At 41.3% G+C, this 26,523-nt stretch overlaps 1 protein-coding gene across 1 annotated transcript in view; it reads right to left on the minus strand.

Moving 5' to 3' along the window:
* LOC132979529 (contactin-associated protein-like 4) overlaps positions 1 to 26,523 on the minus strand; it is a 110,614-nt gene that overhangs the window by 58,946 nt on the left and 25,145 nt on the right. Inside the window, exons 2-3 of the mRNA XM_061045400.1 lie at positions 20,114 to 20,224; positions 6,711 to 6,904 (exon numbers count right to left, since the gene is read on the minus strand). Of these exons, the coding sequence (XP_060901383.1) occupies positions 6,711 to 6,904; positions 20,114 to 20,224 (305 nt within the window). The remainder of the gene's footprint in view (positions 1 to 6,710; positions 6,905 to 20,113; positions 20,225 to 26,523) is intronic.

The raw sequence follows: 26,523 nt of genomic DNA on the forward strand, positions 1-26,523 counted from the left end.
TTTATCTTTGAATAGAAAAGCAGAGTGCTCAATGCATCAGACTTAAAATCCAATGGGTACAAGCCCCTGCAGGTTCCTGGTTGGCACATGATAAAATCTGACCAACACAGATACAAGTGCTCCTTGTGTTGCTGTTCATTGACTGGACTTCAATGGATGACACATTTCAGCAAAAACTTTAATGTTTAGCCCATACATTGAGAATAACTGTTGGCTGTCTGGTGCATTTTATTGCGTTTGTTCCAAAACTTTACGGGAAAGCATCGCTGTAAATCAATACTGAACTGAGTCATCAGCTTTATTCTACAGGATTACAAAGACCGGATCCACAGTGCATGACAGTCTCACTGAGTGGTTTGATGAGTTTGAACAATGAATCAGAGGCAGTGGGCTTTGCACTTAAAATGTCTTGTTTCTTGATTTCAGTTGATGAACTTTTCTGCCTCAGCCAAGCATAACATCTTTAAATCTTAAAATCTTTTTCATCCATTAGTTTTGATGCAAAAATTAGAAACCCACTTTCTTTAGTAGTTTTATTACCACTTTTTGTGCAGAATTTTTTTATAGCTGAATCATATTCCTTGGTCAGTCTATGGCAGGAATAAAACCTCAAACCGTTTGATTTAATTATCAAATTTTTCAGATAAAAATGCAAAAAATTCTCCGGATCCACTACGGCCTACTTCTAAGGATATGAATCTTTTTTCTGCTTCATATCAATTTAAACTCAGTTTTGTTCCGTCCACAAACGATGGAAGCAAATATTTGTTTTTACATTCACTAACATCATCTCAGGCTAAAGGAAAGTGGCATGTGGATTTTCGGATACCTAACACTTTAGATATTCAAGCCTTTTTGTCTCTTGTTCTGGATTCACAAGGAGCAAACCCATCCTCCGTCTGCCTCTGCTCTGAGTCTGGGCTGACTGATAAATGCCTGATTGATCACTCTTCTCATCTCTCTCCATCTCTCCCATCTGGCAATCTATCCTAATTACATCTCTGCCTTGAAGTTGACATGCAGGTTAACTGGCTCTCCCAATGCAGAAGAAAAGCTTTGACACATAATTAACTCGTTAATTCCTATCTAATCATGAGAAATTGAGAGTTGGACCTCATTTGATGTAGAGAGCCGTTTTGTTGCAACGTTTAATAGTCTTATAATAGAGCATGTTACATGTGTGCTTGAAAGTGTGTGTCTGGAACTTCCAACTTGATTATGTTTGCATAAAAATATTGTTTACAACTAATTAACTAATAAGATTCACAGCAAGATCCACAGAACGAAATGTAGTCCCATGGCTGTTCAATGAATACTGGCCTAAATGAAACATGAATCGTGTCCATGGATACAAATGTCCCTTTTTATCATGTCTATAAGCATTAACCATGCATTACGATTATTAATATATTTCATGCCTGTAGAATGTGAGGTGGCATTAAAGAGCCATGAAGGTCGTTAAGTTTGAGTTTGGGGCCATGATGGGTCAATTTAACACAAGACTTGCACACCCTAAGGCTGGAGATATGCTTGCTTTTTAACTGTTGAACATGAAGGAGTGTCGACTGTGCACATCCTAAAAAAACAACCCTACTAGATGCAGTATGCACATGAATGGAGGGGGCAGTGTGGAGACATGAGTGGAGGGTACAGTGCAGAGGCAGAGTAGATATGGTGGGGTCAAAACAGCAGCAGGGACAACAATGGCAGAACGCTGATAGAAAAAGTTTGCAATTATCCACCTCTATACGATGTGCCAATGCAACTGCACAGCGGCAAAAATGCCTTAAAAATAAATGGGACAGATAAGTTCCATTTAAGAGGTTGATGTAGAAACGGAAATGGAAATAAGTCCAGGACCGTTGCATCCCTGCTCGGAGGAAATTTTTTACATGGTGCCATAGAAGGGTTCTATTAGCTCAAATAACATCCATGTCGACGCTGCTGTTGCTTTATCTGCTGTGAGCTCAGAGTTAACACAATAGGAAGACTCCTCAAGTGTCACCATGTCTGTTGTTTACATCCTGCACTTACAGCAGTTGCAGACAGCCTCACCTCTCTTGTGTGTCCTCTAGAAGTAACACACATAATTCATAGTCAAGTATGTGAACACTTGCTTTCATAGTGCAGCTGAATGTGTACACAAATGCAAGGATATAAAGAAAGTATATCTTCATCTGATACAAGTTTAAATATTTAATTAAACTTTTTTTTAAGGTTTATTGAAGTATACTTTTTTTAACAAAGCGGCTATCTTTTTCTAAACCTTACCAAGTAGCTCTAGTTTCTAAAAATGAAAAAGCTTATTGGGACTGATTTTGTTGGTTTGGCAGATAGACTGTAAATAAACAAGGATGAGGCCTGAGTGACATCACCCATTGGATACTGAAGGGGGCTTTGAAAGCCATGCTGGAAATTATACTGTCTCAACCTAACTTTCAGTCAAACCAACAATCAATCAATCTTTATTTGTATAGCGTCAACTCAAAACAAGTGTTATCTCGAGACACAATAAGCAGGTAAAAGACCTTACTTATTGCTTTATTACAAAGAACAAACAACAGGCTAAAAGACAGTCAGGTCAGCCAGGCGCCTTATTACCAGCAACTCTTATCGTTCACAAAATCAAAACGGATAAATATTCCCCCCACAGTACAGTGTGTGCCGATAAACACAAGAGCTCTGCAAAACAGTTTTATTTTTCTTAACCAGGCTGTAAATATGTTTATTAATGCAGTAAAAAAAGGCATTTTTGAATGGTGCAGCCAGCTTCTGCAGCCAGCCTGAAGTTGACACTCAGTGAATAGCAGGTTTTTGTACTTCTGCATTGGCTTCATTTTTTAACACCAGAGGTTGACAGCTTGGTTTGACACCAAATTAAGTTGGTTAAGTTTAATAAAAGATATGTTTGAGCTAGAATAATACCTCAACATACTGACTTCTGGATCCACACTGGACTCAAACAACAGTCTCCTGTGTGATATCTATCTGGCAGAGCGCCCTGAAGGCTGGCCTGCACGTCATTTGTTTCATAGCCATATAGTATTATTGTGCTGACATGTACAAAAAGGCATTATTATTCTAACTGAAACACATTAGTGTGAATTTGTGCTGACTGCTACAAAAAAAGGTAAAAACACATTTCATGTGCACAATTCCAAATAATAGATTTTTGTGACCATTACACATTTTTTATGAGTTTGAATAAAATTACTCACTCAACAGCATATTACAATCATAAAAACCAGCATGCATTCGTTTGGTACGTGTGACTGTATACTGTACATTATGTGAATATAATGCACAGCTGGGAGGCATCAGTGAGATTCACGGGTCATGTAGCAGCTTTTTATAGCACGAGCAGCTGAACGCAGTTGTTTCCACAAAGCTGCTGAACCAGATGCCTACAGCTCAGTAAACAACTCTGAGGAGGGGGAGACATCTGATTATCTTTTACAATCACAACCTGAATCTGTCAAAGTGTTTGTGAAAGACAGAGGGAAGAGCTGACACATGCAGTCTTTTCACACAGAGAGATAACAAGTCCTGCAGCGTTTGGTTCACACATTAAATTGCCATGTTTTTTGTTAATGGATCACAGATGCAGTGTTGAGCCTGGGCCGTGAAGTATAGCAACGCAGCCTCTGCAAGGGGTCCAAAAGCCCCACCAATATCAGATTGATATATATGTACATACTGACAACATTTTGTTACACTTTGTTATACATCAGAGACTTTTGGTCCAATTGATACACAAGGTGGCAAATTCAAATCACTACAACTCAGTGACATCATGGTCAAAACAGAGCCACTTAAAATGAAGCGTCGATACCAAAGCGGTGCCCAAAAATGGCGCAAAGATGTCTAGATATTACTTCTAAACTTCCTAAAATAACAGCTTTATTTGGAAAAGTACGTCTTGTCAGCAGTTAGGTATACGTCTGGCAGGTACGTTTGTCTCACAGCGTTTACAGCTAATGTTATTGACAGTGATGGCAAGATAAGCTTAGCCTAGCACGCTCAGGTCTTTTTCAGAATCAGTCATGACTTGGTTCAGAGCTGCTCCCTTTCTTTAGCCGGGTTGGCTGGGGAGGAGGGGCCAACTTTTCATCCATTGCAGGAATTTAAAAAAAGGGCCCGTGTGTTGAGGTGTGGTCGGATGTTGCCTTAGCGACGGTTAACAACAGCAGAAGTTCTTCTTTTTGTCTACTCTCTTCATATTTATTTGGAGCTCAAAATGTCTAACACCTTTGTTTCAGAGTTGTTGTTATTTTTTCAGCTTACAAGCATTTTATTTACACAAAATGACAAAACTCCTCTGCCCAGTCTTCCAGAGATGAACAAGAAGAGAAAACTTCCCCCCTCTACTCTCAGTAAGGCAATATGCTGCGGTAGATTCAACGGCTACACTAATAACTCTCTCCACTGACAGGCTCTGTAAAAGCTTGGCTCCTTTATAAACAGAAGTTGAGACACACTTTGAAATGTGACTGGGATTGTGTTCAGTTAATGTAGACTGTCAAATCAACATGTTTTTTGAAGCAGTGAGGAGCAGTTCTCTGCTCTCTCAGCGCTCAGATTAGCTGGATTCCCTCCACACCAGGAAATTGCCTCGGCTCGCGTTCTAATAAAAAAAAAGCTCCTCTCTGCTCAGCTGTACTAAATGTGGCTTCACTCAAGATAAATGTCTCCGCTCACAGTGGGTTAATACACCATATATTTTCTGAGAGTGTGGCACCATTTGCTCGGGCATAAGGCTTGTTAGGAGGAGCATGCGAGTGAGAAACTCCGACATATTAGGAACTGGCTGACTGGATTTTTTTCACTGTGTTTGCTTTTCTGCAGGATCAAATGTTTAGTATTCCTGTGGCTGTACACAGAAGCATGTAGCATCACTGCTAGGGGACAAAAAAACAACCCAACATGACACTTGTGTGAAGAGGAAATGTGTCCACGAGGGGAAGATGCCTCACTGCCTCTGCTGTCCATCAGATTATATTACATGGATCAGCTCTGCAGAGACCAGCTGAGTTTTGCACGTTGTGAGGAACTCATGTTAGATCACATCCTTACATTCTCTGAACAATCTTCAATTTATTGCTTCTCATTTATGATATTTGGTCTGTACGTACAAAGCACTTTTATAGACTTCTGACCCCTCAAAAAGCCTTTACACCCATTCACACACACATTTCTGCACTGGTGGTGGAGGCTGCCATGTAGCAGAGTCTCTATGGTAACAGGGGCAACCCAGACAAGATATGAAAATCTGATGAACAGTAACTTTTAGTTCTTTTCCCGAGTTTCCGAGATGTTTTTCCGACTTCAGAAAGCGTCCATGTGCAATTTCAACTCTGAAACTCGTTTTTTCCGACGTGTCCGACACCACATGACTGCAGGGTTAGTGTGTGTGTGTGTGTGTGTGTGTATCTCTGGAGGGCGTGGCCTCTTCAATCAAACACCTGGTGGCATCACACACCTGCATCTCATCAACTCTACTCATCGCCAGGTTATTCAGTCTACTGAAGTGGTGCCTCCTCCTCGTGTTTCTCAACATGTTTTTCTCCTTTTGTCCAGATTTCACCAGTGTCTTCTCCTCGAGTCTGCCACACCAACAAACAATTCAACACATTCTCCGTCTGCCTACGGAACCAGATAAGCACCTAAAGTCTCCTCCGCTCTGACTCAACCAGTATCAAAGCCAGGCAGCCGTCCACCATGCATGCCCTGCAATAAAAAACCTCATTGACCTTTCAATTTTTGCTGCTTTTTTGGGTCTACATTACAACACAACTTGATATTTATTAGACAGTGTTTTCCTTTTTGTTTTTAGTATCCAGCCGTGCATCATGTTGTAACTCACAGTCTCAGCAGCGTGGCAAAGTGACACCGTGGGCCGCCTCACTCTCCCGCATCGGTGTCCATCAACAGCAGCTTAAGTGCTTTGGCAACAAGTCCACGCAGTCAGCAGAGCTCTTTGATCAGTTCATCCATTATTAACGAAGAGTCACAGCCTCCTGATGACTGTGATTATCTCCTCGGGGTGGACTGATCTGTGCAGACCTTCTGATGCTGCAGCTAAATACCACAACTAAACATGGTCCTGGAGAATGAGCTGTAGTAAACCTGAGTGATGTTCTTTCTATTAAATGACATTACACCTACAGGACTGTTTGTGCACTTAGCATGGTTGTTAAAGTAAGGTTGAACGTACAGATGTGGAGCTATACCTAAACTCTGCATGTGCTGCAGTGTGTTGAAGACTGTATGCTGTATAAATCATCTTTATTTTATTGGATTTGACATCGTTCTACTGTTTCTACTGCAGCTGAACAACCCCTATAATGGACTCCTTTCAGGCAGACAATAGCCCAAAGTGGAAAAAATGCAGCCTATTCATCAATTTCAGGGAAACAACAGATTTAACATTTCACACACCAGAGCCGCTCAAGCAGAGGCTTCCAACACAAAAAGGGGGTTTCTTGCCAAAAAGCTGAACTTTTTCATTGCTTGTTGTTGTATTTTGCTGCTCTCTGAGTCACCAGTTGACGCCCACAGTTTCTGTATCCAGAGACATGAGCTGCTTTTCTCACTTTAATGGTATATCTTTCAGACTTATCAAGCACTGTCTGCTTTTCTTTACTCGTGTATTTCATCTGATACCTAACGAGGCAGGAAAAACATTTGTTGCACTCTAAGTACGGACTCACCCCTATGCTGTCCTCCTGTCTGTACTGTTTCCAGTTGTGTCCCGTGTCGCTGAACATCAGCAGGTAGGACGTCAGCCAATCGGAGCTGCCGTAGCGACCCTGCGTAGCGACAGCGGTGATTTTGGTCCGCTCGCCCAGGTCGACCTCCAACCACTGATACCGGTCCGAGGTGAGGGGAGACCAGCCTCCAGCTCCTGCAGAGAGAGAGAAACAAATTAATAAAAGATTCAATTGATTTCATTCTCACAGTGTTACATGTTTTTAAATCACCGGTGTGCATACGTGTCTGAGGAAGTAATTGCCTGACCTTTAAGTCTAAGCTTACATCATATTTTACTGTCAGGGCCAAAAGAACGAACTCATCCAACATTTAAACCAATTTCAAAGCCGCAATGGAGCACAGTGTCAAGAATGTTGATTGTTGTGCTGAAATAATTGGTTTCATTCTGAGACACTGAAGTCTTTTTAAATGTAGGAAAAAAGCTTTTCAATTTTTACTATGTAATCAAAACGTTTCTAAATAGCTTTTTTTTTTTAAACGGGCCATGTTTAAGTCCATTTGTCTTCATAGATGAAAACCTCTTTCAGTTTTGAACATTTCCCACCCAACATGTAACCCTGCAGTCAGGGGCTTTAATGCAGATTTCCCATTACTCTTTTGACTTACATGCACTCTGTGAGTAGTTACATACACTAAGATTTTTTCTCATAGTCCACTGCACAGCTCCTACATTGCACCTTTTGTACATTTTGTGTTTTTTTTATTTTTATTTTCATTTTTTTATGTTTTATATTTTACATTTTTAAATTCTATTGTATATATTGTAATAGCTTCTTATACTGTATTATTTAAGTTGTTGCTAGTTCTGCGTTATTTCCTTGTTAATTGTTTAGCACCAATACACCAAGTCAAATTCCTTGTATGTGTAACTGTACTTGGCAATAAACCCAGATTCTGATTCTGATTCTGACTGATTTTTTTATTGGGACAATGCAATGCTGTGTGATAGGCAATGTGGTGACAGACTCTTCTATCATCCTCAGTAATGTATGGAGTCAAACGGACCTCCTTTATGCTGCATATTTAGTTCATAGCAAACAATTTGGCTCCACACATCACTGTTACATTTCAAAAGCCTCACATCATCAATACGAGGCTGCGAGGCCTTCCATTGATTTGCTGCACAGAAAAGCCTGACCACCCAGCACCCCTTTCCCAAAAATAGCCCCGATAAAAGGCTGTGGCGTCATCTATTGACCCGCTGGACACTTTGCTTACACGATCTGGGGTTCTTCGCTGTATAGAATATCATCAATGGGAGCTTGTGGTACCAAGCATTGATTGGTTCTAAAGTAGCACTGCAGGTTAGTATCATTTCTCGTAATACATATCAACCATAAAGAGCATTCTTGTAACGTATCGATCACCTGTATTTGTGGTCAATAAGAGTTTGGCAAATCATGCTGTAAGTTATTTCAAGAGTGCAGGTTTTCAATAAAGCGTCGGCTTTTTGCACACCATGCTTATGTCTTATCCCAAAGCGCTTTCAATAAAGGCCGTGGAGCTATTGATCACGAGCACATTTTCATTAAATTTCTGCTTGTTTTCAGAGACAGAGAAAACTGTTACTAGAGCAAGAAGGAGCCAGAGTGTGTTTGTGTGTGTGCATGAATTTGTGTGTTTGGAAAGTGATTTGTCAGGCCAAGTGATGCCTCAGAGCTCCAACGCCAGATGGATGATTCTGAAGGAGGAGGCTGCTGACCGGTGTCCCACTGAGCGCTGGCTAACAGACACACAAATAAAGAGAGCGAAGCACAACAAACACAATCACTGATTCGACGAAAAAGAGACGGAGGGAAAGGCCGCGACAAACACAAACAGTGGGAGTCCAACAGCTCTCAGAAATCATTAAAGGACAAACAGTATAAATGCCACTTGTTCTCGCGGATGTTGGCTTTTCGTTTTAGCAGCAATAAGCACTCTGAAACAAAGCGACAAACAAAGTGTTCAAAGCCTCTACAATACAGTACTGGGTTGTTCGGTCAGCACTGAAGACGACGCAATGCTTACAAAGCCTTTTGTTGTCACACAAATCTTACAGGAAACACTTAAAAGACAATTTTGTGTTGTTCTGGTCCGGCAACATCTTATATCAAATGAGCCGACCAGGAAGTATCAGAACTTTTTCAGAGCCACGGTTGAAAAAACAGGTCGGCTCAAGTTTCACCTTCAAGCTCAGCTTCTTTCCACCAAGGTTCACGAGTAGATTCTGACACTGATCCAATCTGGCTGTTAATCTCACGCTCAATTTTACCTTGCTCAGAGCCCAAAGCTGAGACCTGTTTGGCTGCTACTCACTCCACACCTGAAGGGGAAAGATCCAGACAAATCAGTGAGCTCATATTCATGAACTCTGGTAGATCCGGCAGGTACAAACAGATTTATTTATTTTTTTGGCTTTTTTGGCTTGATATAACTATTAAGCTAAAAAAAATAATAATTAAAAAAAGCTAACCAGGAATCTATAATAAATAAATAAAATATATTTATAAAAATAAAATAATGCTGATTTATCTCCATCATTCTGAGTGTTTTTTTTTAATTAGTTTTGGGATGACAAAAAAAGTTCAGATGAAGTCATGACTGACAGCTCTGATGACAAATGTGACTCCTTGCAGTGTTCTTAACGCGATTATCGACCAAGTTTTTTGCACAAGCACTATAGAAACATGATGGCAACATGACTGCAAAACATTTCTTGATTTGGTGGATAGTGGATAAACAACAAGAATTAGCATTAAAAAAGAAGGCAATCACCCGAAGCAAAGAGGATTGGGAATACAGTATATACAGTATAGATCAATAGATGACAGGAGGTGCACAGTCCATGGTTATAAAAAATTCAAAGGGCTTGTAGAAATCTCTGCAGACTAAGGCAGCATTTGAATGAACCTGACATTGACCTAACAGATAAATGTCATCTCACTTCAATCACAATGATTTCAGTCAATGTCATTTGCTTCAACAAAAAGCAAATGAAGTCAGGAAAGGCCTTTTTTACACATCAGGTTTGAATATTTGGTCCTTAACATCTGAGCAGAAAAGGGTCAGCCATGTTGCAGAGGCATCAGAGAGATATTAAGTTCAGTATAAAACTTTAAAGCTGCTGTGAAGAACTTTGGGTTGCGTTGATTTTGGCGCCCCCCTGTGGACGAAGCAGAGTGTCTTAACTTTTACTTATTTTATTGTTTAAATGCGTAGGTAGTGACTGACACAAAATATCATCAGTCTTTTTTTGTATGTCTCATTGCTGAGAAAAATGTGCCAAAAAGTTGTTTCTTCAGCTCGTGTATATCATCTATTCTGACACCTACCCCATGGCAGAAGTTACAGGCATTAAAAAACAACAATATAAAAGGTGTCAATCTAGTCAATGATGATCTTGTTTGTTTTGTTAGTCATAAAGAGTCTTAAATGTCATTTCCAGGCTGTTCCATAACCACTTAAAAACTCCTCAGAGGGGCTTTAAAGTCACATCTGTCGTCTTGATTTACCCGTTGAAGTTATACTGGTTTCTTTCCGTTTCAGAGCAGTGCAGTTAAAAAAAAAAAAAACGTCAAGTTTTCATATTCCCTTATTTGAGTTACCAGTCAAACATGTCTGTGAACAATGTGTGCTGGCAGGTCGAGGAGAAAAAGCTCAGCGGTGAAAACGAATCAGTGTCGGTCTGGTGGCTGCTGGAGTCTGATCTTTGAAGAGCTAAAGGCCAGAGCTAATAAGCACTCGACTAACAGACGTGTCCGCTGACAGAAGAACAGAAAAGAAGCAGACGCTCTGACCTTTACTCACGAGCAAAACGCTGCAGAGGGAAAAGAGGAAGAGAGATCAGATGGACAGAGAAGACCGACAGTGTCCACCCTGTCAGATATAATTGAAACAGAAGTGAGCTGACGGCTGACGCTCTGAACGCTTTCTGTTACGGCTGTCACCTTAAATCAAAAGAGATCTCTGGGGTGCTATTTTTCCTCCAGTGTCTATAAAGGTGCCAACTTTAACTCTGCACTGAGAAACAGAGTCTGATCTAATGAGGGTCAGGAGTGTGACATCACTGCTCTGCCGGCCATATTAAAAACAGCGATCCCTGCTATGTGAAGGCTTTCTAAAACAAGGCCCGGTGAAACATTTGCCAGTGTCAAAGAAAAGCTCATTATTTTAAGCAGAGAGCGAAACCATTTTGAATTTCTCTCCTTCAGGCTAATATTGTATGAAGGCTCGGTCACATCTGGTCATCCCACACCAATTACAACAATAACATCTTATGTAACATATGACTGGTTCTGCTGCGTGGTTGATGCTAAGCTACAACAGTAATGGAGACTTTCCTAACAACTGGTGATTTCATAATGAGCCTGGAGATTTGTTGGAGAGCCATCTTGTAGTTTCAGTGTTTTCAGTGTTAATTTTCGTCAATGGAGGTCAAATTACACATCACAGTAAATCATCAAATTATATAGTCCCTCCATTCTTAACCCCTCCCTTTCCTCCCCCACCCCGCAGTGTTTCAGTGTTTTTGAACATATATTTGAGTAACCCGAGTGTCTATGGACCCACAAAATGTGAAATAAACCCATCCAGTCCTTTTTGTCTGCACTTGGGTCCTCTTCTTTGATTTTTGCTAACTGTGACAATTAATCCCACCAGGGGCAATTAGCAGAAGCTGGTCCATATGAACACAGCGATGCACACAACAACAACAATAACTTGTATACGAAAAATGGAATAAGTTCTTAAATTAATACTGATTGTTACTGGCTGTGGATTGGTTGGTTGTGGTTTCCTGTTTTCTATCCTTCTCTCTCTCTCTCTCTCTCTCTCTCTCTCTCTCTCTCTGTCTTTCTCCTTCTACTGTGCAAAATCATCAAATAAACTATGGAGACATTCAATAATAGTCAAGAAAAATAAGAGATAGGAAAGAGGAGAAGCACTTTTTACAACTCTGATACCTCAGTCGGTTCCATTCTCAAGGGGGGGGGATGCTATTTTCATCATTTCAGAAACCTAGTATCTATAATGGGTCTCTTTACATATTCATTCCCAGCCTGTCCACCAGATGCAAAACCGTCTCTCATTTCCTTATTTAATCAAACCTGTGCCGTGTCCCCCTCATTGAGTCTCTGAATATATGCCACGCTTTAAACTCTCCCCTACTTCCCAGCTCTCCTCCACATTATTGTGTGCTGCCATCTCTGTGATTTCTTTCTCTATACGGTGTCCTGCATGTTTCCTTCACTGACTGTGTTTAAAGACCTTCTGCCTGTCTGACCGGCCCTGCAGCTCTTTTATCCTGTCACACTCCGTTTGCCTCCTTTTCACACTGTCTTCAAGTTGTCAACCATAACTTGCCGACCTTTAGTTCAACCCGCTCTGCCTGTGTGTCTGCATCCGGGTCCTCTTCCCTGAAGCCTACATCTTGACAGCAGCAGCAGCAGCAGGGCACACAGAGGATAGGATGCACAGTCTAAAAGAAATGACGTTACAGATCCAGCCAACAGCGCCGACATAGACACCTCCAAGAAGTCAATAGTTCATATTTGAGTGCTTGTGTTCAGCTGGCATGTTCTGATGCTGGTAGAGAGTGTTGATAGCATGATCTATATTTAACTGAAGACTCTATAACCTCCTAATTTTGTCCTGTGTAGGAAATAGTTATTGACTCACTGCAAGGTTTAATACTTGACATTTTAAACAGTAAAATAGCAGATATCAACCGAACTAAATATGTCGAGGTCAATCTTTTTTTATTTTTGAAGTGTGAAGTCAAACTCCCTCCGGGTTTGCTGTTCTCACTTCTTCTGTGTTAAGACTTATGGGATGGCACTTCCTTCAACTTGCCTATGTGTCGCTCAGAGGCTCAAAAATGTTTCTCTACTTGATGTACTTCTTGGGCAACCGTTAACCCCACCACTACGCCGGTGAGGGGGGGCAGCACCGCCCACTCAGGGTCGCTGTAAGTTGAGGCATAATGGAGAGAAGTTTTCCAAAACAGATGGAAATACTTTTTTTTAGTATAGATTACTTCAGAGAAATAAGAATAAAATCAATGTCTAATGGAGGGGTGGGGGAGGAGGGGGAGGGGTGTACTGCAGGGACAGCTTTGTTTTGGTTTGGGAGACTGGTGCTTGTGCCTCATTTGTTATGTATATGTCACCAGTTTGTCACACTATTGCACCTATTAAGAAAATAAATAAAAAATAATAAAAAAATAAAAAGTGTGACATCTTTCTCTCTTTAAGTCCAATATGTTTTTGTAAGACAAAAGTGCATATAGATAAGTCTGACACCAATGTTGCTGCACGCATCATTATCTGCAATTTAATATATTAAATCATTTTCTTAACTACAAAATCTTGCACATTGTTGCACAAAGGTGTTGGTCAGCTTAATGTGCAACTTGCACGTTACGCCAACTGTGCCGGACATTAACTTTCTGTTTATCCTTGTGTTCAAGTAGATAACCTGTTGAGTCAATCATGTAACTGTTCATACTAACCTGTACTCTACACGTGTTACTGGAGGATACCTCCACAAGACAAACCAGAAAGCTCAGACTGTATGCAACTACCAGATGCACGGGATGTAAACAACAGACATGACAACACTTGAGGAGGTTACTATTATGTAAATTCTGAGATCAGATCTTTATAGTGATGTAATAATCAATAGTAACATCAGATCAGCTCAGGCAACTGATGATGGTGGACAGAGCACACAGTTGGAATCATCCACAATCTGCTTGTCCAGCAGTCTCCTCCGTGCACAGATGTAACGGACCCTACCACTGTAGTCTTCGCTGCTGTTGACTCTGCTTCACCCCCTCTGCCTCTACACTGCCCCTACTGTTCAGGTGCAAACAACAACGTGTTCATTTTTGATGACAGCTGACAACTCAAACAGACACAGGGGAGGCCAGCATGTACAGTATATCTCTGGTCTTACTGACCACTCTAAATTACATAAGCAATAAACTGGAAAAACTGTCGATTGTGCACTGTCACTTTATCATTATAAAAAGCAATTATTATATTCCTTTGCATGAAATTTCCTGCAAATAAAAAAAAAACATTGAGAAAAGGCGGACCAGTTAAATTAAGCTCTATCCAATTAATTCAAGCCTGGTTTTCTTCTTAGGTCACATATCCCATTAACTGATAATTTGATATTTTCCCCCTGCTTTTCACAAAAATTGTATTATATATAAAAGCCATTACTTTCATTTGCTCTTAGACGATCTAAGGGTCAATTCTGTTTCACAAAACAGCAAACATCCAACCTAACCCGAGGTGGGCGTCCACTTTTTTTCAGCTCTCATACTTCAGGGATCCACTTCCCCTGTAAGGACTCTGATACCTGAATCCATCTCAATTTGTCTCCTCTTGTTATAAGAGCAGCACAGCTTGTGTAACAGGGGAGGATGAGAGCCGGTCAGCCTGCACAGATCTCCCCTCAGCATCACTGTTGAAGGCAAACCAAGCTTGACGCGAGTCCGCTTTGGATAGCCGCTTCAACACAAGGAACAGATGGATGAATAAGTGAAGAAAGGACTGCTGAATCATTAATAATGCACCGATATTCCACCTGACGGGTCGAGGGGGAAAGACGGGAGTATTTCGCAGTGAGAGTCATGCGGAACGGAGAAGGGGCCGGACAGGCGGAGGCAGAAGCCAGCGGGAAGCAGAGTGAGCAGGCAGACAGGAAGCTAAAAGGGAGGAAGGAGATAGGCGCACTGTTCCATTCAGGCCCGGAGTGAGAGCTCATAATTTGCATGAGAATAACAAGTCTGGCTGGTAATTTCAGCAGCCTGATAACATGTCAGAGTCCTAATGGGCCCCGTGCAGCAGGAGGCTGCAAAACATCCAATGTCTCCTGCAGGCAGAGTACAACACATTTCCACTCCATTTTTCAAATGTTGCACTAGAACTATGCTCTACAGTACACACTGAGCATGCACATGCAAATCAATACTTGATTAGTTGGCAATCAATACACAAATGCAGAGCGAGGTCCAATTAAACCGCCTCCGCATCCCACTCCTCAAGAAAGTGATTACTGGAGTACAATTATTCTGTTTAGAGTCTATTCCAGCATAATTGCAGCAGAGAAACTGATAATTGTTTGTGTTCCCTGAGATAGGAACACCAACGGTGCTTTTTAACACTTGGCAAAAGAGACAGAGCCGGATAAACTAGCTAAGGCTGTAGCAATGTCTGTACAGAAAAAAAACACTTAAGAGGGTAATTTAAAGCAAGGAGAGCGCTTGAAAAAGAGAGAGGAAATAAGAAAAGGGACAAGACATGCTTGGAAAGATGAAAGATGATAGTAAAATTGAGAAATTAAGCTGAAGACGAGGACAAAATCAAGATCAAACTGAATCATTCATCAAGCAGGTTCTTTGTGAAAGAGACAATTCTCTCCACTCAGCTTCCTGCCAAAGCATTTCAAGCCGATTCTAAACCTCATTGTGAAAAAGAAGTGCATGCACAAAATATTGAGTGTGCCACCTTTCAAAACATTGTACAAAAAGGAATATAAATGTATCACCAGTCGTGCCCTATCCCAGAGGCAAACCCATTTATCACAGCTGAGCTGAGGGTGATAAAACAATGTGGCAAATAGAACCTCTAAGAGAGAGTTTGTGGACATTTCAGCTGAAGCCTTTTTCTGTTCAGCACGTCATGATCTGTAACGCAAACTACAGGAGTCACCAAAGTGCAAAACAGTAAAACCCACAGTTTCAATTGGCTGTGATTACACAACACAATGCTCGGTGGAGGAAACACAATTCTGCTTTATTTAAAGCATGATTTAACTCAAAGAGTGAGTTAACATCCTCTCAACAGAAGGGGGCTTTATGGGTTACATGCTATTGTAAGAATGCTGGAGGGATGAACTTGTGATTTACATGTCTGAAACTCTAACCTGAGATTTTTAGTTTAATGCTGGAAAATGAGTGCATCATCAGTCATCATCAAATTTTGTATCAACAGCCGTTTTCCCAAGAGGAAGACGAGACATTTATGAGCTAAAATGACAAGCAAAATAAACTCAAAAATACTTGCAACCCATCTGTTATTAATCAGAATGTTTTATTTAATGACGCCGATTTCCCAAACCATAGTATGTTGCAGTTTTAAAGGTTGAATCATAACAGAAACACACAATCTGGACAACAACAGGCACAAACCAGTAGTTATCTAACCTCTGATCATGAGGTCATGTTCTGATACACGTACACACATACCCACCCACCCTTAATAATAGATCCGTTTGTCCGGCCAAGAAACTTCTAGGAAATGGTCTTTATATAGCACACATGTTGTAATTGCCCAGTGTGATGATTGCCCATAACGGGATGATTGGGATGCTATAAAAGAACTGCTCCAAGAGAAATGAACAGATCCTCAATTCACAAGCCATCGTCTCTGTCTGATTGTTCAAGAACTTTTACTCTTCTACAAGTAGACACGCACAAGTGAAGACACATGCCAGCCTTTTCTCAAAACTAAATAAATCTTTAGGGCCTTGTTAGAAAAAAACTAACAAAAACATAAACACTGTCTTTAACAATAAATAACTCTGAGTCCTCGTCTCTACTCCTTCTTCTTGTTTGATGTTTTTACGGCAGCTTGCATCCACATTGTTGCATTACTGCGACAATTACTGGAGTCGGAGCGAGTCCTGGACTAGAGTACCACCACTCTGTCAAACATATCAAAGATACTTTTGTAATTTTTACAATACAGATGGAGGTTAGTCAAATCCTTATTGTAGTTTAGCCCAAATGTAAACATAGGATAATGCATCTGGCTCCTCTTACAGTCACAGTCAAAATAAAGTCTGCAGTTATTTCAGCTTCACCAGTTTAAGGTCTAAAAAAACAAGATTACCGTCGTTTATAAAAGGGCCTGTGGCCAAAACACAGCACAAAATCAATCACTAGAGATCCACAGGGTTTTCATTTAAATGAATTTATTTAGATTACACTCCCATGTTAAACCCCATGTATACTACACCTGTATTCACCTCTGGGTGGTATTTCAGGGCTTTGATAATCCGTTCATTTAGCGAGTAAATGAACTGAAAGCAAAGCCTCTCCTCTGAGAACAAGGGGGAGGAGGCAGCGAGTTAAAGGCAGCAGCAGGGGGTGGAAATGAGACGGAGACGTTCATTTATTCATCGATTTCCTCAGCAAACAGCTGGAATTGTGTCGGCTTTGCGCTGTTAATACAGCTGGGGAGGAAATGTGACAACAAACAGCTCTCCTAATCCACAAACAAGCGGAGCGAGATGTGAGACATGCAGCAGTGAGGTGATGGGTTATGATGCTATTAGCAGTACCTTAGTGATTCATTCCACTCCCACTCCTGATCCCTGCATTCTCTCATATTGACATGATTATTATTGACGAGAGGAAGCTGGGTGAATCTATTCAATTTGAGGAATAGAAATCCAAGCCGTCTCTCTCATGCTGGTTTAAAAGGTATTCTAACATTGGATGGGTTTAAATATCTTAAACTCATTTATGTGTCAATTATTAACAAGGAAACTAAAACATTTTAAGGCTTATATGGACAAAGTGTTTGCAGAAAGTAGATTATTTTAATTAGAAGCATTTATTTAAAGTTGAGCAACATTCACTCTGTCTGGCTCTTCTGCTGCTAAACGCTCCATCAATCATTACCTTCTTCAATCTACTGTTTGAGGCCCGGCATGAAGCATGCAGGGACAACTTCTGCTGCAGCTAGAACGAAGGCTGCAGAGCAAATTGGTAAATGGACTTAAATGGACGCAGTAAATGGCTGCTGTGTAAAGTGTCCATCAGTAGGGCTGGGAATCTTAGCGTGGCTCACAATTCGATTTCGATTCTTGGGGTCACTATTCGATTGAGAATCTGTGTTCGATTCAAAACGATTTCTGGATTCATGGTTCAAAGTCTATTTTTTAATACATGAGTACATACTTCAGGATCTACTCCAGTCGTCTGTGAGACTGGATGACATTTCTTGCTGCTCCATTTGGCATTCTACTGAGTTAAAGAGCTAGCCTAAGCAATTAGCAGGGAGTGACTCATTAGCCAAAACATTTTTTTGGAGTAATGAATCTATTGACAATCTCAGAAGAATGCCGAATTTTTGCATACATTTTTTTGCGACCTCTATTCATCAGTATTAACTAATCCCATTCATGCACATTCAGTCGGTTGCACATGCAGCCCACCCTGAAAAACCTCAAGAGTGTTTCAGGAGTTTTGAGCAAGCGTGAACAAGGCTTTAGTGAGATGATAAAACATGCCTGTTGTTTAACAATAAGAGACCAGGCGCGTTAAGCAGCAAAAACAGTTTGCTTTATGTCTTGACCATCAAACAGAGAACTGAGCTGTGCTCTGCAGGCTCTGCTTCCTGTAGTTTTTCCAGGTGGTGTGCGTCATTCAGGTCCCTTATTAACCCCCCCTCTCATTTGATTGTGAGCTTTGATGTGGGGATAAAGCAGTGAAGCTCGCTCCCTGCAGAAAGCTCCACAATAAACCACGATCTTCACTTTGTCAAATCCTCACATCAGCATCCAGAACAGGGCTCCCTGCAGGGGTTTTTATGTTGGATGAACAAACAGCATTCACATTTATCCTTCTGGCAACACATGCAGCATCTACAGAGACTAAAGCAGCTACCCTTGTTCTTTTTTACTCTGTTGTGCCTCTATCAAGATATTCTGATCCTCAATCTCGCTGTAAACGACTCACTGGTGAGTTATCTGTCAGTCTTTGTGAATCGGGAGGAAACTTTCCTGTTAGTTAGGGTTTCTGCTTTGTCTTCCGAGCTCCATTTCTGCACAGCAACTAATTGAAGAGTGCCGCTGCTTAAAGAGCAACACACAGTGACAAATTGTTCTCGGTCAGGATTTAGTTGCACTCTCAATTCTCTGAAGCAAAAGCAAGAATCACAGCCAGCATGCCATTTTTCACAGATCATACATTTTAAAACAAGAAATAAAGTTAGACTTAAACTATATATACACTCTCAATTTGAGCAACTTTGCAGCTACATGGTTACCTATCAAAATTGTTAGGTTAATTGGTGACTCTAAATGACATGCAGGTGTGAGTGTGAGCTTGGTAAATGGACTTAAGCTTGTGAAAGCCACTTGTGACACCTACCCATTCACACACTGATGGCAGTGGTTACTTTGTAGTGACACCATCAGAAGTAACTAATCCCATTCATACACATGCATATGCCACCGCTGCTGCCACCTCAGCAATTCAGGGTTAAGTGTCTCGTCCAAGGACACATCGGAAATGTTGCTGGAGTAGCTGTGGATTGAACCCTTGACCTTCCGGTTGAGAGACGACAACTCTCCCAACTGAGCCACAGCCGCCCCTAAATAGTCTTGAATGCTTATTTGTCTGTATTTGTCAGCCCTGTGATTAACTGGTAAGTGACAGCTCCAGACCCCCACGACCCCAAAAGGGGATAAAGTGTACAGATAATGGATGAAGACATTTTCCTTATAGAAAACATCAAAAATGTCCAATAAAAACAACCATATTATTAGTATTTCTAGGGACTGTTATTTTAACAGCTGTAATGCCTGAATATTAATATCAGATAGGTAGTAGATGCACCGATAACAAACAATACCATTCTTCTGATGACACACAGAATGGACACTTAAACATTTAAACTTGTCACCTGCACAGTGCCATAAATGAAGCATAGCGTTAGTTCAAGCAGGATGTCACACTCTGCTATCATGCCGTTGTTGCATTGAAAACATCTGAAGCCCTCATCAGCTCATAGCCAGCTGATTTGCTTCTAAGCATCCAATTGGCTGATCACACTCATGTCGCCTTACTTGAGCTGCTCCTTCCTGCCTTCTCTTCGCTGCTCCTTTTGCAAGCGCATTTGCAGCATTCCTCCACCCCAGCTCCTCCTTTAATGCTGTGTGACTTAATCAATGTCATGATGTCGTCATTGATGCCGGTTATATTGGGTTTAGATTGCATATCTCCCTGCCTGATGGTTTCCATGTAAGCATGTGGAAGAACAGAGCCATACCACCAAATGTAAATAACGGCAAATCAATTCATTTTCTTGAAAACTTCCTTTCTTCAACTCGACAAACGGGCAGAAAACAAAAGTCATAGGCCATTTTCTAAAGACTATTTGATCGTCTTAATAGGCTTCACTTCTGCAATATTTGAAGCAGAATTCTGTCTTGTCATGCAAAAGTAGACACTGTCGTCAAATATTCAGGACAGTCAAACCCCATTTTCAGACCCTTTTAACTCAACATCCTCCAGTCCATTAGTTTAGTCACTCTTTGCAGAAAGGGAACTCTTCCTTACCGTCTCTCCGGTTGACTTTGGCGAAACCTGGCGCGTGACTACTTGACAGCTGGGAGGAGCTCCTGAAGGACGACGGCGGCAAATTAGAGACCAGGGCGCTGTCACACACCTCTGTCAACCGATCACAAAGCAGAAAAAAAAAACATACAAGGTTAGGGTTTCACACGTATCTAATACCAACAGTTCATAATGTTTCATTGATGGTTCCACAAAAAATTCATGATTTTAAATCCATTTTCTTTCCATGAATACGCAAACAGAGGGTCTTTGCCGTTTTGTCATGGCTTCTTATTGTGTTGCTACACAAGGAATCAAATTGCGGTGTTGCAGCTGATCGTGTTGGGACGCTCCAGATGTTCACGTGTATGTAAATCAAATGCTAATTTCTACAACATGAAGTAGTTTGCTGTACATGGCAATCAGCCGATAACAGCATACAGAAGGAGATCAGACAGATGTTGAACGTTCTCATGTGACTTAAATACAGATGTTCCTACAGTAAGCGACAGGGTACGTGCTGCCATGAGAAGATGTAGAAGGAAACAAGATTTATAAAAATGTTTGATTCACTTTGGGAGGAAGTTTTCAGCGAACACAACATCAACAGCGTCATTACATATTTTATTGAAGGCTCTGAATTGTAGAAATGTTCTAACATAAGTACCAAAACACTTATCCTGAGTGATACAGCACTTACTGGTTCATCAAAGCAGGATGCAAGAGGTAACTGAGCCAAAGCGTCACATTTTCTGTAGCGTGGATAGACACCATTTAGCAGCTGAAGAGGAGTGCAGTTTTTATCTTTGAGCTGCAGGTTTAATGTCAGCTAAGTGGAAAGAGGCCTTTGACTTTGTGCTCCGGTCTCTCACTGAATATTTAAAAAAAAAGCTCACAGCAGCAGCTTGATACAGGGATGTCTGAATATAAATCATTTCATGGTTCAAATTTCATAAAAGTGGAAAGCGTCTGAACTCTTTTCTCCAGAGCGCAAAACACAGCTGAAGGGTTCAAAGAGCGGAGATCAGCAGTAAAAAAAAAATAATAAGGACAATATCAGACACAGCTGCAGATGGATTTTTATCTTTTAGCCTCAGTGAAAAGGTGTTGACTTGTAAAAAAAAAAAACAGCAGAATGGGATGTAGTGAGGCAACTAAATCATGCCTCGCTGCCTGTTTGAAAAGGGTTTGAAACACCAACAACCCGTGACAGCGGCCTCCTCATATTTCAGTGAGTCTGTGAATATCAGCACAAGAGAAGCAAATAGGAGCCTAATGACAGAGAAGCAGGTTTAATGTTCCACAGGTGGAGACAGGTCTTTCAGCCGTAATGGCACCGTATTAGACGAATGAAAGGAGTAATAATGTCCACTTGGATAAATGAACGGTGTAATCACGGCGTGTTGTGGGGATGAATGGCCGGAAAACAAATCAGTCGGAAACCGTCACATAATTCACTCTTAAATACTTAATGGATGATTTGCTGCAACAAATGTTAAAGATGGTGTGAAATAATAAGCCATTTTAGTGGATTACTGGATCTCATCAGCCTTTTATAGTCACAATCATAAAGAAGCTCCAACACAGCGGAAATAACGTAATTCATGTTTTCTTGGCTTATCTTGTGATTTGTGATTTGAAACACCAAATTGGCCTTAATGTAAGATTTATTTTTGGGCTTTTCGTGCCTCTACTGTAGAGATAGGACAGTGGACAGAGTTGGAAATCAGGGAAAGAGAGAAGGGAATGACGTGTGGGGAAAGGAGCCACAGGTTGGATTTGAACACGGACCGCCCGCCCTGAGGACCACAACCTCAATACATGGAGTGTGCGAACTAACCACTGTGCCACAAGCGCCCCAATATAAGGGTCTTTTTAAGATTGGACATTGTATTTTAAAAGATTGGTTGTCAAATTTAAGGTCTACATACTTCACAACAGAAGACATTTTGAAGGGAGAGAGTTTCAGAGTTACAACCGCACCCTGCAGAAAGATTTGCAATTTGCAGCCTCGACGTAGCTTATGTTGTAACTCTCTCCACTTGTGTCTTTTGGAGGTAATCGTTCCTCAAAGAGTTCTGTCAGTCCAGTTTACATGAGAGTTTCTGGAAGTTTGTATGTTATAGTTGGCTGTGACAGAGGTAAGAAATTCATTTTTTTCCTCTTACTGATGTTTGAGCATAAAGGAACCAGAGGAAGAATCTGTCACGCAGCCAAGATTACCTGCTGTCACAGATGATGAGGAGTTGGCAGCAAATTGCAAAATTCCAGTGGCGCCTCTGCAGGAACTGTTGCTCAATAAGACGGCTTGTGAAGGAGCATGCAGGTGAACACACATGCCAGCCCCTTCCTTGAAACTGAATAAATGATTAGGGCCTGAGTCCTCCTGTCCATTTTTTGAGTTCAAATGCAGTCCATGTCCTTTCCAAGTCTCCCGTCCTGAAAATCAGGAGTCAAGTCAGACTCCTGTCTACGGTCTGAACTTGAGAACAACACTGGATGTAATTTGAATCTATTAAAAAATGTTTTGTGAAGCTGGGATGGTAAAACGTTTTTTAAATTGGCTTAAAGAAGACAAAATAGTCCCCACAAGTTAAGGCAAGATTTATTTTATGAAGATGAACAGAAGCTTTATTTACATAGCTATGTAATTTATCACTATAGGAGACACATAATGCAACCCACACACACACAGAGATTCATGCATATCAGCTCAATAAACATCCCTATCTTTTCTCTGGAGCTCCAAACTGTAGTCTAAAGTCAAACTAACACTGCCTCCATCTAAAGCCTCTCTGTTAATGGATGTTGTTCTCCAGCGCTGAGACAAGAGCCAATTACTATGATTCACGCCGCGGTCGATCCGACCCACAGCTGACGAGGCTTTAGCTTCGATTACTCTGTCAACACCAGCATCTTCATCTGCCTCTATCCAACACAGGCTGATGATTTTTACAGAGAAACATCCCCCACATTCAAACAAGGTGGACGGACACATATCACATTGGTGCATGGTAAATCTTCTCTCTGTGATTGAAAAAAAGCCCACATATACCTGGTGGAAGTTGAACTGTGATACTCAATACTCGTAGAATTAAAGTTAACAAATGAGACACAGGTAGAGAGCGACTCTAAAATCAGCTGCATTGCTGGTGCTCAACAGAACTAGATGACTTAAAAATCCAGGACTTGGCAGACTTTCAGGACAAATATCTAACAGCGATGTTTGAATCATGGACTGTATGAAACATGGACGTTGTCTCTGTCCCATTATTTTCTTAAGACGTGTTCTATGAAGTCCAACGATGGTGGTCACCATGTTAGAAGAGATTAAGTTTCGATCAGTCTAGTCACAGGCAGACAGGTAGAGCTGAGGCGTAATTTTAAGTCTCCTTGCAGAGAGCTACAATGAGCCTGCAAGTCAAATCAGCTACGCCTCGATTTATGCAAATGTATGCATAACTCTTCACCCCCTAATTTAATCAAACTGATAGAACAATTGTTTGTTAATCCATGCAGGAAACATGTTTATCTCTGACTTAAAATATAGGCACTTTAATGTGGGACCTAATGGGGATTCCTTGGTTTATGCAGCCAGCCTCAAGTGGACACTCGAGGAACTGCAGTTCTTCTTACTTGCGCACTTTTTTTCCTCTTGTGGGCAGTGCAACAATCGTTTATTTGATGCAATACATCCCAGCTGTTTCATGATATCTTACAAAAAGGACATGAACACTCCGAACTGATGCATCCCTTTTATTTATAACACCATCTGTGACATTTGGTTTAGCCACTAAACACAAGTCTTTCTGCTATGTCACCTGACACCCTCAGGTGCTGGTCTCTCTGAGCAGTCTCTTTGAGAGTATTGCAGCAGCCTTTTTCGAGTTGTGTTTGTGTCCAACTCCTTAAAGGAGCCATATGTAACTCTGACACGTAGCGTTTAAAATGGGGCCAGTAGTCCAAATTCAAAACATTGGCCGAAGCTGTTTCCCCCCGCCTCCGCCTCCCTAGAGTCGATGCGCATGAAAGCTTCAGCTCTGTATTGCTCTTGAAACCTCTCTGTGTTTTAGCCTCTCTCCAGTGCAGAGGCTTTTTAGGTCGGGTAGAAACAGTTGTACTTGCACCACTTCGCTTGCCCGCTTCCATCACTGCAAACACCTGTTGGTCTGCCATGACAACTGGACTCGTATCTGGCAAACCATTGGTGCATCCAAAACGGCCGTGTGGGGGTGACTTTAAACCGGCAAGCTGCATTGTTGACAGAGAAGCCAGCACTTCAACATCACCACATAAATTCTAGCATAGGGCCTGAGTTGCACTCTCTTGCTTCTTTACTATGAATGTATATACATCATCATACTGTCCTGATGTAATAATAGTGCCACAAGTGTCGACGCTGACTCCCTCCCTTAACAGACTTTGTAACATGACTTCCTACTTTGCCTGCATGGAAAAGTGCACCACATAAAAAAAACATAATTTTAGCGCACTTGATGAAATGATGCTTGTGCAATCCTTGTTCAGAGTTAAATTCTATGTTTTTATTAATAGCATAGCCTGGATAGACTTTATTAAAAAAACATCATTGAGAATCTGCATTTTATTAGACGTTAACAGAGCGTTGAATAACACCAGGAGCCGTCTTACCACGCTTTACACTGAACACTTCTGCTGTTTCTGCAATTAACTGCAATCACTTCAGTACAGAGAAAAGATCAGTGCGGTACATTTTATTTTCCGCTGCCTGTGTTGATTGCGGTGTACTTTTTACAGAAGCCGTTTCATAGTAACTGCAATTTAAGCATCATTAATATGGATGTCCAAATTCCCAGCCTTAGTTATATTATACCCCAGCGTAGTTGATGAGGATTTAATGGTGTTGATTACCTAACACATATTACACTTAGGGTATTTAAAGATGAATTCATATAAGGCTTTTTAAATCTGTGAATATTTAGTCGGCACAGAACGCCTCCGGCTCGACCTCAGTGACACTTTGGCTCAGAGTTTTTCCTTCATGATGAAATCATCTGGAATTAAGTCTGAAGTCTGTTTAGGACACTTTGTTACAGCAGTTATTATCAAGATGATGTGCAGTCACATTACATACTAGAGTCAGGCTTTAATAAGAGGATCGAGTGGCTTTGATCGTCATCCATTTTGAATTCATAAATGCGGTCTGTCTACTCAAACAATCATCCTGCGGCCTCCAGCTCTGTGCTCCTCTGATCTCCTCCTGATGGTCTTAACCCCCGCAGGCCTCGGCCCTGACAGACACTTGTTACTGTGGGAGGTGGAGGAGCCCTCAGCGTGAAGAAGCAGGTGAATTACAGCAGTCTGAAGAGACGAAATGAGAGGGACGCCTCTCCATCGCCGAGAGCTGTAATCCCAGAGGAGATAATGTGTGGTGAGAGCAGCGACTTGCTGAGGAAACACTCAGCAGACAGCGACAGAGAGAGAGAGCGGAGGAGTTTAAAAAAAAAAAAAACACACCGGGTCGCTTCTCCCCGGCGCAGCTTTGACATTTAAGAGGCGACATCCCTGAAAGTGTGACCAGTGGAGCACAAACACAGACAGCTCAGAGGAAAAATGGAGCTAAATGTTGAATACCTGCTGGACTCGGCAGCCACCGAACCTCGACACTGACCCCGGCTGTGTCGAAACAGAGAGCTTTTCCTGAATATTAAACAGCGGCACCTTCCTGCTCGGCACAGAAACAAACACACCTCCTTTTCTCTTTCTGTCAGCCTCAACGTCTTATGGAGAATAAAAACAGTGTTCTCCAGGCATTTACATTTTAGGCCTCAAGATCAGTCGAGGAATAAAGCTGACATTTTGTAGCACACTTGCAGCTGGGAGGAAAGGGTTGAAGTTGTCACAGGCACAGCACGCCTACAGCTGAAAACACAAAAAATGTCTACAACTTTAGGAGGGATGTCATAGTAGAATATAGATATGAAAAAAGAGCATCGTTTTGCTTTGAGATAAAAGCACTTCAGAGCATTCACAGGAGAAAATACATATGAGGAGGTGAATGAGGAAAAAATAGGGAAACGGTTGAAGTGTAAAGCAGCACTTTGATATTGACATTTGAGTGATGGGGTATTGCTGTACATCTCAATAAAATATCCTCCCTTCAAATGAATGTTTAATCATTTCCACCAGAGGAAGATTTGGAGGGAGGGAGATTCTCCGACAGCCCGCACATCCATCCACGGTGTCAGTTTTATCATTCAGGCTGAATAAACTGTGAATCTGACAGCAGTAAGAAGTCTCAAAAGACGAAAAAAAAAAATCTCTGGAGAGCAGAGGCCTTGGCTCTGTCAAGCACAATTAATCACCGCTGACATGATAGGCAGACTAATACTTGGCAGTGAGACACAGAGGGTTAGAGCACGGCTCATTCACCT

This window comes from Labrus mixtus, chromosome 8 (genome assembly GCF_963584025.1).
Source record: "Labrus mixtus chromosome 8, fLabMix1.1, whole genome shotgun sequence".
Taxonomy (NCBI): domain Eukaryota; kingdom Metazoa; phylum Chordata; class Actinopteri; order Labriformes; family Labridae; genus Labrus; species Labrus mixtus.